The following is a 13,759-nucleotide window of genomic DNA, read 5'->3' on the forward strand; positions in this document are numbered from 1 at the left end:
GAGGACCCTACCGGCCAGCTCATAGATTCTGTGCAGCTGTTTTCAAATCCTGAACCCCCCAGCCCGCTGCCCTGTCCTGTACCCCAGCCCGCTGCCCTGTCCTGTACCCCAGCCCGCTGCCCTGCCCTGTACCCCAGCCTGGGGCTTGCTGTCCTGTCCTGTACCCCAGCCTGCTGCCCTGTCCTGTACCCCAGCCTGCTGCCCTGTCCTGTACCCCAGCCTGCTGTCCTGTCCTGTACCCCAGCCTGCTGTCCTGTCCTGTACCCCAGCCTGCTGTCCTGTCCTGTACCCCAGCTGCTTCTGTAACGGGCTGCTCTGGGGGGTCCAGGCCTGGTGGGCAGATCGCCCAAGCCTAAGGAGCTATGTGGACGGATGCTGATGTCACAATATGACCTTCTTCCCAGGTGAACCTAGCCTTGGCGGTGCTCATTCAGTAAGATTCTCTCAGCTTTCGTGCTTCTGGACCGCCACGCATGTTCCTGAGGGATGATGGGACAGCATGGCTTGTAACTGACAGCATGCTGAACAGGCCTGGAAGACCAGGAAAGGGCATAGCTCACTGGGAGTTTGGGATAAAAAAATACGTCAGCGAAATGATTTCATTAAGTTTAAGGTGGTTGTCAGTGTGATGGGTTTACTAGCATGTTGAGCCCTGATCTCCCAGCATGCAACACGCGCAGACCTCTCTACAGCAGGAAGCTGACACTGCTAGTTTCACTGCTGCCATGACAACGGGTAACTAAAGTAATGAGTCAGAAAATCAGATCTAAGTAGCTGAACTTTATTTTTAGTTTCATACGCGTCTTTGTGAGTGTCAAGTGGCCTTGACAGATTGTCTGTGTGTGTGTGTATCGTCTCTTTCAGTGTTACATTTTAAACAGTGGAACTTGCTTTGAAATTTGAGAGTAAATCTCAGCACTTTGCTGCTGATGGGAAATGTAGATACACACCGTCACACACACATTTTTGTTCCTTGACCCCTCCCCTTCACAAGAGCTCCAGTTTCTGTAAGCAGGTGTTCTCCCCCCCTTCCCACCCCCGGTGCACCTCTCTCCCCTCCTGGAGATAAGCCCTGGCCGGCCCCTCCACGGGGGGCCCACACCTTAATCTCTTTATAATCGCCCGCAGGAGGACCCCAGGGTGCCGCTCTCCAGTCTGTCGCTGCGCTCAGGTATGCTCTTCAGACATCAGCCGGCCGGGCAGCTCTGGGGATATGAGCTGCAGGAAAATGTCTCTCTGGTCGTCTCCCAGTCTGACGGCTGCCTCCTTTACAAGGTGCTGGGGATTAGAAGATTATTTTATTTATATAATTGCAGTAAATTATAATCTCAAAATGTAAAATGTATGTTTTATTATCAAAACTATTTTTAACTAAATATCTTATGACATACCAATTAATGTTCTGAAAATATAAGTGGTCTTCATAATGTTATTTTTAAATATTTTTATAAAATATAATAGTAATAAAAATTGAAACATTATAGGAAATGTATCTCTAGTATATTCATGATACTTTTTGTGTTATTTTCCTAGAAAAGCGTGAAACTGTTTTATTGAACCCTAATCCCCCTAAAAAATAATATTTCGTTTTTATGAAACATGAGCCAAAGGCAGACATTTACATGTTAACAACTGCTAGAAAAAAAAATGTAATAACCTTTTTCAAACTCTTTTTCACATTGACGTTTTTAAAACTTGATTGTGTTTAATGACTGTCAATCACACCATTGTAACTCATAAGCTTTAAATTGCGAAAATAATGGTCTAAATAGTTTTCAATAGAACAGTTGAACAGATCCTGACATGCCATGTCTTTAGCAGCCTCTAATAATGCAGGTTAATGCATAAATAAGCAAATCAAATTCATGCGTTACCCCATTTCAATTCATTTAAGTCCTCTTTATTAGGAGCAGTCCCACCCCACTGGCCTCGCCTTTTAGTTCGGATTTGAAGCCTCTTAAGACCAATGAATGCTGAAATGCAATAAATGTAAATCAATCTTTGAGAACGGATCCTATTCAGCGCGCGGAGGAATCATCTGGGAATGGGACCACATGTAGGAGGGGCTGCGCGTTCATAAAAAGCAGCTGTTTCCCGGTAATCTTTTTTCGTGCCCTGTCACTCACCTTTTCCTTTTCACTATCTCTGCGTTCAAAGCCAGACTCGCTCTACCGTCTTTTTGGGATCCATACAGGCCTACTCGTTTTCCCAGCAGACTGCCACACAGTCCGCATTCGGCAGAGAACACAACTTGCCCGCATTTTCTGACCATCCCCTTGTAGTTGTGGGAGAGAATAGGGAGTGCATGGATGTCAAATTGTCCTCAAAACACCATGAAAGATTGATTTGCAGCACTTTTCAGACCCTTGACATTACTTAAAGAGCAACTGAATAGAGGCCCCGCTAGCCCGGGTGGAATAAAGATGTCCTATCCGCTGGAGAGGAGGACTGAACATTTACCCCAGTCCATCAAACCCGAAGAAGAGAAGGAAACGGAGAACTGTGGCGAGAGAGAAGAAAGGGGTGTATATACTCATCTAAACGCTGTCACAATATACTGGGGTGCTATGAGCTGCCATGAATATTAAACCGCTTTCTTCAAGAGCTAGAGAAGTGAACCACGTCAAAGCAGCTTTGCATGTTTTGCATGTTTCGCACGGGAACAATGTGCAGGACGGTGAGCTTGTTCCTATTCTTACTATTCGCGCGCTAACTTCACACAAAAAATTAATATTTCCATCCGCATGAATAGGAAATGTCTGAGAAAAAAATGTTCAAGCAACTCCCAGACCCAATGACCTCATTCTGATAATATACATTAAAAATATTATCGAAGGCCCTAAACGAACAGGTTAATACTTCATCTTAAAGGGATTTTTATTTTTTATTGGTTACATAGACACCTAGCCTAGCCTACTTTGTTCAAATATTTGTCTCAAAATTAGACGTTATTTAGCTTGGCTATTTCATATTTCCAAATGTTACATCGGTTTGGATTTCTGAATTGTGAAATCTGATTTTTCTTATAGCCTTCTAAAGATAGTGGTTTGGATAATGATTTCGATTTAAAGAAAATCAATAGAATTTTCTCGTTTGGAAAGCTTTTATTTTGATCAATTTCACTCTATCTCTAAACCAGTTAGTGTTTATTCTAAATAGCTTATTTAGTTTTTGATATAACAGTAGTTCTCATTTAATAATATTTTCTTTAAAAGTTGGCTACTCGGCCTACCATTAAATAATTGCTTTCAAATTGTCTCACTTGCTGATTCTTTCCATCTTCTTACTCTATCACACACGCACACTCGCTTTCTCTTTATGAAAGGGGCAGGACCTGCTAATAGATGATTCTTTTCTTGTCGAGAAACAGGTCCGCACCAGAAGGGGAGTGTCATTAATAACTAATTAGACAGGGGTCAGCCCAGACTGTTATAAAGAGCAGCCGCGCGCAGAGACAGTGGAACACTTTCCACCAACCGTCTGGGGAGCAGGACTAGCTTACACACCCTCTCTGCATCCTGAGCGCTTCACCAGACTAAAAACATCAGCACTCTGCCACATCACCAACATGGGCTCGGTCTTACCTTCAGACGCTGTGGTGCTGAAGTCTGGATTTAAATGTCAGAGTCGCTCCTTGTCAGATATCATCACCTCAGACATCCTACACAGCTTCCTGTACGGCCGCTGGAGGAACGTGCTGGGAGACCACCTGATGGAGGAGAGGCAGAGCGCCGCGAGCCCCCGGACAGCCTTCACCGCCGAGGTCCTCGCGCAGTCCTTCGCCGGTGGTGAGTTTGGAAGGCCACATTTATTTACCTGTGGATTCAGATACTTACCTCAACCATTAAACCGAGTCTGTGTTTGCTGTGTATGTGCTCATGATGAAGCAATGTGGTTGTAGGCCAAAAATATAAATTGGCTTGATAGTTTTTATTTGATGTAATTTGTATTTTAATATAGGTTATTTTGAGATGATTTTATTTCAGATGACAGCTGTCTTATGAAATATTGGGGTCAAGTGTGTTCTATATATTATAGCCTATTACTAATACGTAGCCTTAAATATATTTTTATATTTCATTAACTCTATCCAGCCCTTCTAAGCATGACAATTTCCCACTTGCTATGTTGACAATAATTGACATAAAACCGTGAAATGGGCCTTTAGTCCAAACGCATTCAACATTGAAAACCTCGGTGAGGTCTGCGAGAGCGACACGCTGCCGTTCAGAATGAACCAAGAAACTTTCCCTCCTCTGTTCTAGATTTCTTCCCAAGGTTTCTGTGACTTTCTCATTACTGTTCTCTATATTTTCCCTCTTTACCCCTTTTATTTTCACCCATTTAACGCATTAACCCGTTTGGTGCTTTGAGACCTCGCATTTAGAAGCTTGTTAGGCGTGTAACCGCTGCTGACTGAAAGACGTACGGTATTAAATTCATTTGGTTAACTTTGTGCTTGACCTGAGAAAGTTTCCACTTAAACCGAGAGGAGAGAAAGGTTCCCTTTCTTTGAGGGTTTATCCCGCATTCATCAATCTCCGGACAGCCCTCCCCCCCTCCCCTGGCAGCTATGGGCTCCGAGACCCTCTTATTCTCTCGCCTTAAAAGATTGCTGTTCCTCAGATAATGCGCCGTGAAGGCTAATTCTATTGCCATTCATTGCATGTCAACCATCTAATCGCCTTTCCATTTTTTTGTTTGAGAAATTCCTGGGTCTTTTAAACAAGTCTTCGTTTCTTTCAGCGAAAATTTATTGCTACAAAGTTCTTAAAAGGATAATGAATTTGGAATTAGCCGTTTCTTTCCAGTAAGGTTTAATGAATATCACATCTGAAGCATGACAGATTGCTGGACCCTGTGCAGTAGAAGACCATTATTCGGGACGTCTTTTCGCTGCCTCAAATACCATTTTCTTTGATTCTGACATTAAAGGAACGCAAGAGTTTTCTTTTTTATAAATTGAATGAGGATGAAAATGCTTTCCGAGGAGCTTTCCTTACAACAATAACTTTCAATTCATTCATTTAATCGAATTAAACGGTGGATAAGATCTGGCTTAATATTTCGTGACCAAAATGCAGACTAATTCCCGGGAAATTCCAAAACGTTCCAACTCTCCCCGCGAGCAACATGACAATGTTACTGAATTTAAAATAAATCAAAATACGTATAGACTAATATGTATCCTTTATAATTGTTTAATAGGCTATGTCAGATTTAAAAAACATTGTCTTACTATTTAAAGTTTAAAAAAGATGTGGCTTTGAAACGCAGTATTCATTGCGTATTTCTGGAGTCCTCCGTCAGACTGACCCTCATTCCTCCCGTCTGTCTGCAGAGGTGCAGAAGCTGTCCAGCCTCGTTCTCCCCAGCGAGGTGATCATCGCCCAGAGCTCCGTCCCCGGTGAGGGCCTGGGCATCTTCTCCAAGACGTGGATCAAGGCGGGGACTGAGATGGGCCCGTTCAGCGGGCGTGTGGTGCCCCCGGACACCGTGGACCAGCTGAGAAACAACAACCTGATGTGGGAGGTAAACACACCCTCTTAGACGGCCTGTACCTGCTTGTTCAGCAGACGGTTTCATCCAGGGGGAATTTGGGCCGGAGACTTTGTAAAATGCGCAGTTAGACCCACTCATTATCTAGTTGCTAGATATTAGTTAATAAAGTGTCTGAACTTCAAACTTTTACAAGGAGGGAGTATGTTGTTGCACTAAACATTCATAAAGTTATATTATTCATAATGTGCTAACAATAACATGCTAATTAAGCAGATTGTTTCATCCTACATTCATAAAGTTATATTATTCATAATGTGCTAACAATAACATGCTAATTAAGCAGATTGTTTCATCCTAAACCATGGACAGAGGGGAATTTGAACCTGTGACCTTAATTTGCATGCAAACACACTACCGCTATGATATACTTCCACCCTAAACTGTGCTATACCCCTGACCCCTGGTGTCCTGCAGGTGTTCAACGAGGATGGCTCGGTGCGCTACTTCATCGACGCCAGCCAGGAGGACCAGCGCAGCTGGATGACGTACATCAAGTGCGCTCGCAACGAGCAGGAGCAGAACCTGGAGGTGATGCAGCTGGGAGGCAGCATCTTCTACAAGGCTGTGGAGGTGAGGACCACGTCCACCACCACTCACTCTGGGCCTTCGGGTCTAGCACTGAGATAGGGAGATGATCTCAGGTGTAGAGCAACTGAGATGGGAAGAGGGTAGCCTATTGCTTAGCAGATCATATAAAGACACAATCTGCTCCAAAACCTGCCGATATTTCTCAGGTTAGGACAGCAGAATATTGAAGCAAACCAATAAAGTGCTCCTCTACAGCACCACCTGCTGGCTAGAAAGATGTTCACAGACGGAACAGCTGAAGCGCTCAAACACTGGACCTACTAGTCCTCTTCCTTACTTGACCTTTCACCCCCTTCCAGACCATCCCCCCGGACCAGGAGCTGCTGGTGTGGTACGGAAACTCCCAGAACACCTTTCTGGGGATTCCAGGAGTCCCCGGGCTGGAAGAGGAACAGCAGAAGAAGAACAGGAATGGTGAGATGGCCGGAGACTGGAGGAGGGAGGGAGGGGGCCAGAGGGTGCAGGAGGGAGGGAGGGGGCCAGGGGGTGCAGGAGGGAGGGGGCCAGAGGGTGCAGGAGGGAGGGAGAGGGGAGGGGTAGAGGAGAGGGCAGAGGTTAAGAGAGGGGGGAAGAGCGTCTTTAGCTGATCACTATCAGAGCCATTAAACAGACAATGAGGTCAGTAGGCCAGCCATTACCTCCTCAGGCCTGTTTAATGTGTCTGTGGCCATTGTGGCTAAACCTCAGCCCAGATCGCTATCTGACTAAGCTGCAGCACCCTCCCCTCATCTCGCATGACTCCCTCAGTCTGAGAGGGTGTTACGTTACTCAAGGAGCTTTCAGTGTCTCACATCTGTGAAATTACCTGAATGTGGTGAAACATTGTTTTCTCACTGACTGTTGCATTCCACCAGAAAGTTCACTCCGCTTCAAAGTTCCTGATCTCCTTAACTCACACCCTTCTCTTTCTCCTCACAGAAGATTCCCACTCCTGCGATGGCTCTTCCTCCTGCTCCCCCTCCTCCGCTTCTTCTTCCTCCTCCTCTTCCTCCGCCAGCCGCATGCGCTGTGTGATCTGCCACCGCGGCTTCAACTCCCGCAGCAACCTGCGCTCGCACATGCGCATCCACACGCTGGACAAGCCCTTTGTCTGCCGCTTCTGCAACCGCCGCTTCAGCCAGTCGTCCACGCTGCGTAACCACGTGCGGCTGCACACCGGGGAGCGCCCGTACAAGTGTCACGTCTGCCAGAGTGCCTACTCCCAGCTGGCGGGGCTGAGGGCGCACCAGAAGAGCGCCCGGCATCGTCCTGGCGCGGCCGGCTCGGACACCCCCTCCCAGCCCCCAGCCCCTCCTCCTCCTGCGCCCACGCAGATACCCAGTCTGTCTCAGCATCAGATGGTGCACCACATCCCCACCATGGTGCTCTGAGGGGGGAGGGGGTAGGGGAGGAGGAAGAGGGAGGGAGAGACTTGAACAATGTTGCACTTTAGCTTGACATGCTCTGGAGGGCGCTAGTTTGCTTTGGTTCAGCCTGGAACAGGAGACCAGAGCTTGTTTTGGTTCGCTCAGGATAAACTCCTGACCACACTTGTGAGATGGTCTTCACTGGCAAGCAGGTTCATGACAAAGGGAAGTTTAGACTGATATATTATAGACTGTTAAATGAGCCTGTGTGTATAAATGGCCTGAACACTTTGTTCTCCAATACGTTTTAGATGTGGCCTTATTTCCAGCTGTGGCATCATGTTTATGATGGTCGTATGTGATTGTCACCACCTTGTTCCAAAGGAAGATCTACTCTTGTTTATAGAGCCTGAGTGTGAATAAATTACCCGAAAATTACAGTTTGTAGGACCAATGTCTATACTTGCTTATTCCTATTTTTTTTCAGAATTTCTAATGGGATTCCTATCCCATTTATACCACACAGCATTGTGGGAGGACATGGGGATTACATTGAGTCTAGTCCTGTTATTGTACTTGTTCACTCCATTAAAACATGTCAACCAACACCATTCCAGGTGTTGTTCACCTGTAGCTCTACCAAGAAGCCAACAGTAAAAAGAGAAATCTGAAGTACCAGATGAAGAAGCCGAGCAGGCTTCAATCTGCTGTGTCTGAAGTCCACAAAACTAAATTGTCACTTTATCTCTGTACATTCCTGTAAAACTTTGTGTAATTTGTAAACTGTATATAAATGTGAATGTAAATAAATGTCCTTTCTTTATATTCTAAATAAATGACAATACTCAAATATGTCCAATCATGATCAAATAAATTACCACCTTATCACACTACCTAAATATAGCACCTGTCACATTGACATCATAACTCTGTCAGACTGCAGTAGGCCATGAAGTTCTACATAAGTCCAAACTGGCATGGCTGAACTAACACTCCCATCATCCTCTCTGCTCCCTCAGTCTTGTTGAACTACAACTCCCATCAGGCAAATTGAAAAAGTGTGGCATATCGGGTGGTGACGAGTTCATCTTAAATTCCACAGGATGGCGTTAGTTACCAGGCAACTATAGTAGCAACCAGTACCAAACGCCGTTAACGAATTTGTAGACTGGCAGTGTTCACTTTTAATCAGTATCAAAGTGTGTAGCCATGTATACGTATTAGTTGAATGGGAAGTAAGCTATTACAATTGTGTAATATAAATGAAATGTTTATGTAGAACAATGATTTTAAATGACTTCATGACGTCATTTATAAGCGCCGACGGAGTGCGGAATAATCAGAAAGCATGGCTGTTGACATGAGATTACCAACTATTCGTAAACAAGTGTCGTTATCAATCTCTTCGTCTGTTTTGGATGGAAAAGACCTTGTAGTTCCCGGTGATGTGCTTACTTCAGATTCCGGATTTATGAGGTAATTATGTGCTTCAAGCAGTGGACACGAGGACTGGAAGTGTCGTAGGTAGTTAGCTAGCTAGTACAGTATTGCAAACAGTTGGATCTGGTAGCATCCCATTAACTTAAGTATTAAGGGGTACTCGCCAGCATAGCTTTCACGTCTAGACCTTACTCGTAGTATTGTTTGAACGGATACTTTTTAACAGCGATTTATTTTCCTCCGTAGGGGCCATGGCACGTACATGGATGATGAAAAATTAACAGCCTCTGTAGCAGGAGAGGTGGAGAGGGTCAACAAACTGATCTGTGTGCGTCCTCTTAAGACAAGGTGAGTTATCAGAGAGGGCTGAAGCAGAGAGCTCTTGGAAACGTGATGCTAATAGATAAGGCATCAAATGTCCCTCTCACGGTCTGCTTTGGTTCCAGGTTCAATGGAGAGGTCGGAGACGTAGTGGTGGGCAGAATCACAGAGGTATGGCTTGAGCTTTCACACCGTCACTAGTAGGGGAACGGCTCACACAGTCACTAGTAGGGGAACGGCTCACACCGTCACTAGTAGGGGAACGGCTCACACCCTTACTAGTAGGGGAACGGCTCACACCGTCACTAGTAGGGGAACGGCTCACACCCTTACTAGTAGGGGAACGGCTCACACCGTCACTAGTAGGGGAACGGCTCACACCCTTACTAGTAGGGGAACGGCTCACACCGTCACTAGTAGGGGAACGGCTCACACCCTTACTAGTAGGGGAACGCCTTATGAGTGCGATGGGGACCTCTAGCTCAGTTGTAAAGCCAGACTGCTGATCCAGATTTCACGCATTCAAATCCCCCCTTGTGGATTGCTTTGAATGAAAGCTAAATGAATGAATGCATTATTAAAAGCTAAATTAATGCATTATTAAAAGGAAAGTACATGACTTCTGAGAGCATGTGTGTCTTGTGCAGGTGCAGCAAAAGAGATGGAAGGTGGAGACCAACTCTAGGCTAGACTCTGTTCTGCTCCTATCTTCTGTCAACCTGCCTGGAGGAGAGCTGGTCAGTGCAACCCTCTGTCATGTCTTCAGTCTATTCTAGTCTGTGCTGTTGGACTACTGGTCCAGTTAAGGTTGTAGTGAATGTAGAATGTATGCCACCCTGGATGGACTAAGTTCCTTTCTCTTATATTCAGATTAACTAGTGTAACAGTTAGCTAACTTCTAGAAGATGTTGATATTGTTGTTGATGTTTTCCTTCCTGTGTGTTCAGAGGAGGAGGTCGGCTGTGTGTTCAGAGTGTGTGTGATGTTTTCCTTCCTGTGTGTTCAGAGGAGGAGGTCGGCTGTGTGTTCAGAGTGTGTGTGATGTTTTCCTTCCTGTGTGTTCAGAGGAGGAGGTCGGCTGTGTGTTCAGAGTGTGTGTGATGTTTTCCTTCCTGTGTGTTCAGAGGAGGAGGTCGGCTGAGGACGAACTGACCATGCGGGACTATCTGCAGGAGGGAGACCTCATCAGTGTATCCTAGCAAAACCATAGCCCTGTTATCCCTGTAGCTACACAATAGCCCTGTTATTAATGTAGTGACTAATCCTGCAGATCGAGTATATAGGAAGTACAACAGAAGATCAAGTATCAGAAGTGCATCGTTTTAAAAGTCAAGGAACTGTCTGTATAAGCGTAGTACAAATGACAAACCCACTCTCCATTATTCTTTGGCACCAACCACCGAAATCGTGTTAGAACTCTGCACTTCTGATCCATGATCTGCTGTACTTTCTTAGTCTGTCTACATTATTGCTGTGGCTGAAAGTATCAGTGAGGCCCACACAGTTTTCAGCTGTCAGTTCAACCATCGTTCAAGAAATTCTTGTCATCCTTGACTGTGTGTCAGGCTGAAGTGCAGTCTGTGTTCTCAGATGGAGCGCTGTCTCTCCACACACGCAGTCTGAAATACGGAAAGGTAACGGAGTGTGTACACTTCCTGTATGTGGTGTAACATAGACGTACTGTATATCACAGGGGATTTGAACCTGCTAGCTCTTGATCTAAACCTAGCTGGTAGTCAGACTGACGTTTCCCTTGTGCTGTGCACTAAACCTAGCTGGTAGTCAGACTGACGTTTCCCTTGTGCTGTGCACTAAACCTAGCTGGTAGTCAGACTGACGTTTCCCTTGTGCTGTGCACTAAACCTAGCTGGTAGTCAGACTGACGTTTCCCTTGTGCTGTGCACTAAACCTAGCTGGTAGTCAGACTGACGTTTCCCTTGTGCTGTGCAGCTGGGCCAAGGGGTTCTAGTGCAGCTGTCGCCCTCCCTGATTAAGAGGCAGAAGACTCACTTCCACAACCTCCCCTGCGGAGCATCGCTCATCCTGGGGAACAACGGCTTTGTGTGGCTGTACCCCACCCCAGGACAGCAGGCGGAGGAGGCCGGGGGGTACCACACCAGCCTGGAGGTGAGGAGGAGGAGGAGGAGGAGGAGGTGGTGGTGGTCTGATTCCAAAAGGTTTGATTGTTGAGAGGTCTTAACTGCTTTTGTATTATGTCTTGTGTACGTTTTAAACATCATTCATCTCTCCTCCTCCTCGTCCTCCTCAGCCTGTGTCTCTGTCAGACCGGGAGGTCATCTCCAGGCTGAGGAACTGCCTGCTGGCTCTGGGCGCTCACATGGTGCTCCTGTATGACACCAGTGTGCTGTACTGCTACGAGTCCTCGCTGCCTCATCAGGTAACAGCTATCATGTTCATTTAGCTCTAGATCTGCACTCAAATGCTCCAATGACCCCAAATATGCATCCGAAGGTGCTCTTTCAGGATGTCTACAACCCAACATCAGAGCTAGTCTTCTTAATGTGAGATGTGGTTTCCTGTCTCTAGATCAAGGACATCTTGAAACCGGAGGTTATGGAGGAGATTGTGATGGTGACGCGTCAGAAACTGGTGGAACAGGAAGGATAGAGGAGACAGGAGGAAGGAGGGAACAGGTGGAGAGGAAGGAGAGAAGGAACAGGAGGAGACAGGAAGGAGAGAGGGAACAGGTGGAGAGAGAACAGGAGGATAGAGGGGAGGAAGGAGAGAAGGAAGGAGAGAGGGAACAGGAGGGAGGGAACACAACTGGACCGGACACCACAGAAGTCTAGTCTTGTCTGGATCCCAAATTCCAAACTCGAGCACCGAAAACTTGTCTTGAGGAGGCCAGGAGCTTCGAGGACTTTTTATACAGGACATTTTGTGAAACTTGCATGTAACCTGTTGATGCACTTGTCTGATGACTGACCAGAACATGTTTCCAACACACCTGGAAACCTTTCCCTTATACTTGTATGGAAATGTAATGACTGTTTCAGGATGGAGTGGCCTTTGTTATTCTGTTTAAGCAGGTGTACCTTTTTTGTACATGTTTTATAAAGAACTAGAGGTGATAATGGTTGAAAACTCCCTTTTGGGGGGGGGGGGGGGTAAATACTTGCAAGTCATTAACTGCATTGGAGTAATAAAAATTACTATTCACATTATGCTCTTCTCTTGTGTAAAACCTTGTTAAGTATATGTTGATGTCATGGTTGTGTATTTGACAACATGGTTGCTGCCTGGAATATGAATCTGCATGCTGGTATGCCATGTCTCTTCACTTAACGGAGGGACCTGAACAACCGGGGCCCTCAAGCCAAACGCTCATGAGTCCCGTGTAGGCACTAGCCCACGCACGCACGCTCTGACGTTAAACGTATCCCCACCCCCAGATTTTAGTAACCCACCTTGCGTACGGAAATATGGCGGCCTCGGCGACGGCTATCCGACCGAAGTTTGTTTCTCATACTTTCACGAGAGAGTTTTAAATAAGTACGCGGCCTGAGCGGACGGTAACGGAGGGAAACTGTAAGTGCGTTGAAGGATTTGTGAGTTAACTGCTTGACAGCTCCTGGGTGTCCCGAGGAAGCAGGAGTCTACGCCGTGTCTCAAGTGCCTGGGTCCGGGTGAACGGTAGAGAGAATCGGCAAGACTGGAAGAGTGGACACGGAAGTTTGAAAGAGGACCAAATATTTAGTTGGGTGGACATTGTTCCAAAGCGTTTTATGTGTATTAAATGGACTTGGTTATGGTTAACATGCACCCGGGGTGAGACTATTGCAGACTTTGTTGTAAGCAAACTAGCGGGAGACAACTGTTGACTGTACCGATGTGGATTTTAAGGGTCTCTAACGCTGCATATCACCAGATTTCAAGATTTAACTACTAGCAAGCTCAAGCTAGCGAAGTTAGCTCCATCGTTAGCATTCCGGCAAAGTTTTCATCACATATTTTGCGTACCAGTTAAATGCTAGAGTCCGAGAAAGGTTTATGCACGAAAGTGTGAGTGGGTTTCTGGGTGTGTTGAGAGGTGAGCCCGATGTCCACTTGTGAATACTAACTACCTTTCTATATAATCTTGAATGTAAGCTTTACGAACTCAGGATATTTTTTTAAAATTTATCGTCCAGAAACCATGGTTGAGAATCTTTGTTCATTCAGACCCTGTGTGCCTCATTCCACAGCTATGCCCATGTGGGGTTCTATTATAATTTAACCGAAACTGTGAACCTATGTAAAATGGGGCACGTATAGATCTCAGGAAGTAGTTACCTGCTTCTAGATGTCAGTATGTCAGAAACACTGGTCTGTCACAAACTGAGCTTACAGGCTAGTGCACCCAGTTCAGTGAAAGGCATGTCATGAAAGCAACATTTTACTAGTCAGACTTGGTGTCGTGTATGTTTGAGCTGGCCGGTGTTGTTGTTGTGGAAGTGTCCATCGTGGAACCTCAACGTTTAAAGACTTGAACATGTCCGAGC

At 45.9% G+C, this 13,759-nt stretch overlaps 2 protein-coding genes across 2 annotated transcripts; both read left to right on the forward strand.

Moving 5' to 3' along the window:
- The first annotated feature begins 3,450 nt into the window (after positions 1-3,450).
- LOC134038548 (PR domain zinc finger protein 12-like) lies at positions 3,451-8,344 on the forward strand. The gene is made up of 5 exons (XM_062483987.1): positions 3,451-3,788; positions 5,342-5,532; positions 5,977-6,132; positions 6,450-6,564; positions 7,069-8,344. The coding sequence occupies exons 1-5, from the start codon at positions 3,569-3,571 to the stop codon at positions 7,518-7,520; spliced, it is 1,134 nt and encodes a 377-aa protein (XP_062339971.1). The 5' UTR covers positions 3,451-3,568; the 3' UTR covers positions 7,521-8,344.
- Positions 8,345-8,718: 374 nt separating this feature from the next.
- exosc2 (exosome component 2) lies at positions 8,719-12,442 on the forward strand. The gene is made up of 9 exons (XM_062483840.1): positions 8,719-8,972; positions 9,183-9,284; positions 9,383-9,428; positions 9,905-9,994; positions 10,382-10,447; positions 10,823-10,891; positions 11,208-11,384; positions 11,527-11,655; positions 11,805-12,442. Exons 1-9 carry the CDS (start codon positions 8,845-8,847, stop codon positions 11,883-11,885), a joined length of 888 nt encoding a protein of 295 aa, XP_062339824.1. The 5' UTR covers positions 8,719-8,844; the 3' UTR covers positions 11,886-12,442.
- Positions 12,443-13,759: the final 1,317 nt, after the last annotated feature.

Source organism: Osmerus eperlanus, chromosome 18 (genome assembly GCF_963692335.1).
Source record: "Osmerus eperlanus chromosome 18, fOsmEpe2.1, whole genome shotgun sequence".
Lineage (NCBI taxonomy): Eukaryota > Metazoa > Chordata > Actinopteri > Osmeriformes > Osmeridae > Osmerus > Osmerus eperlanus.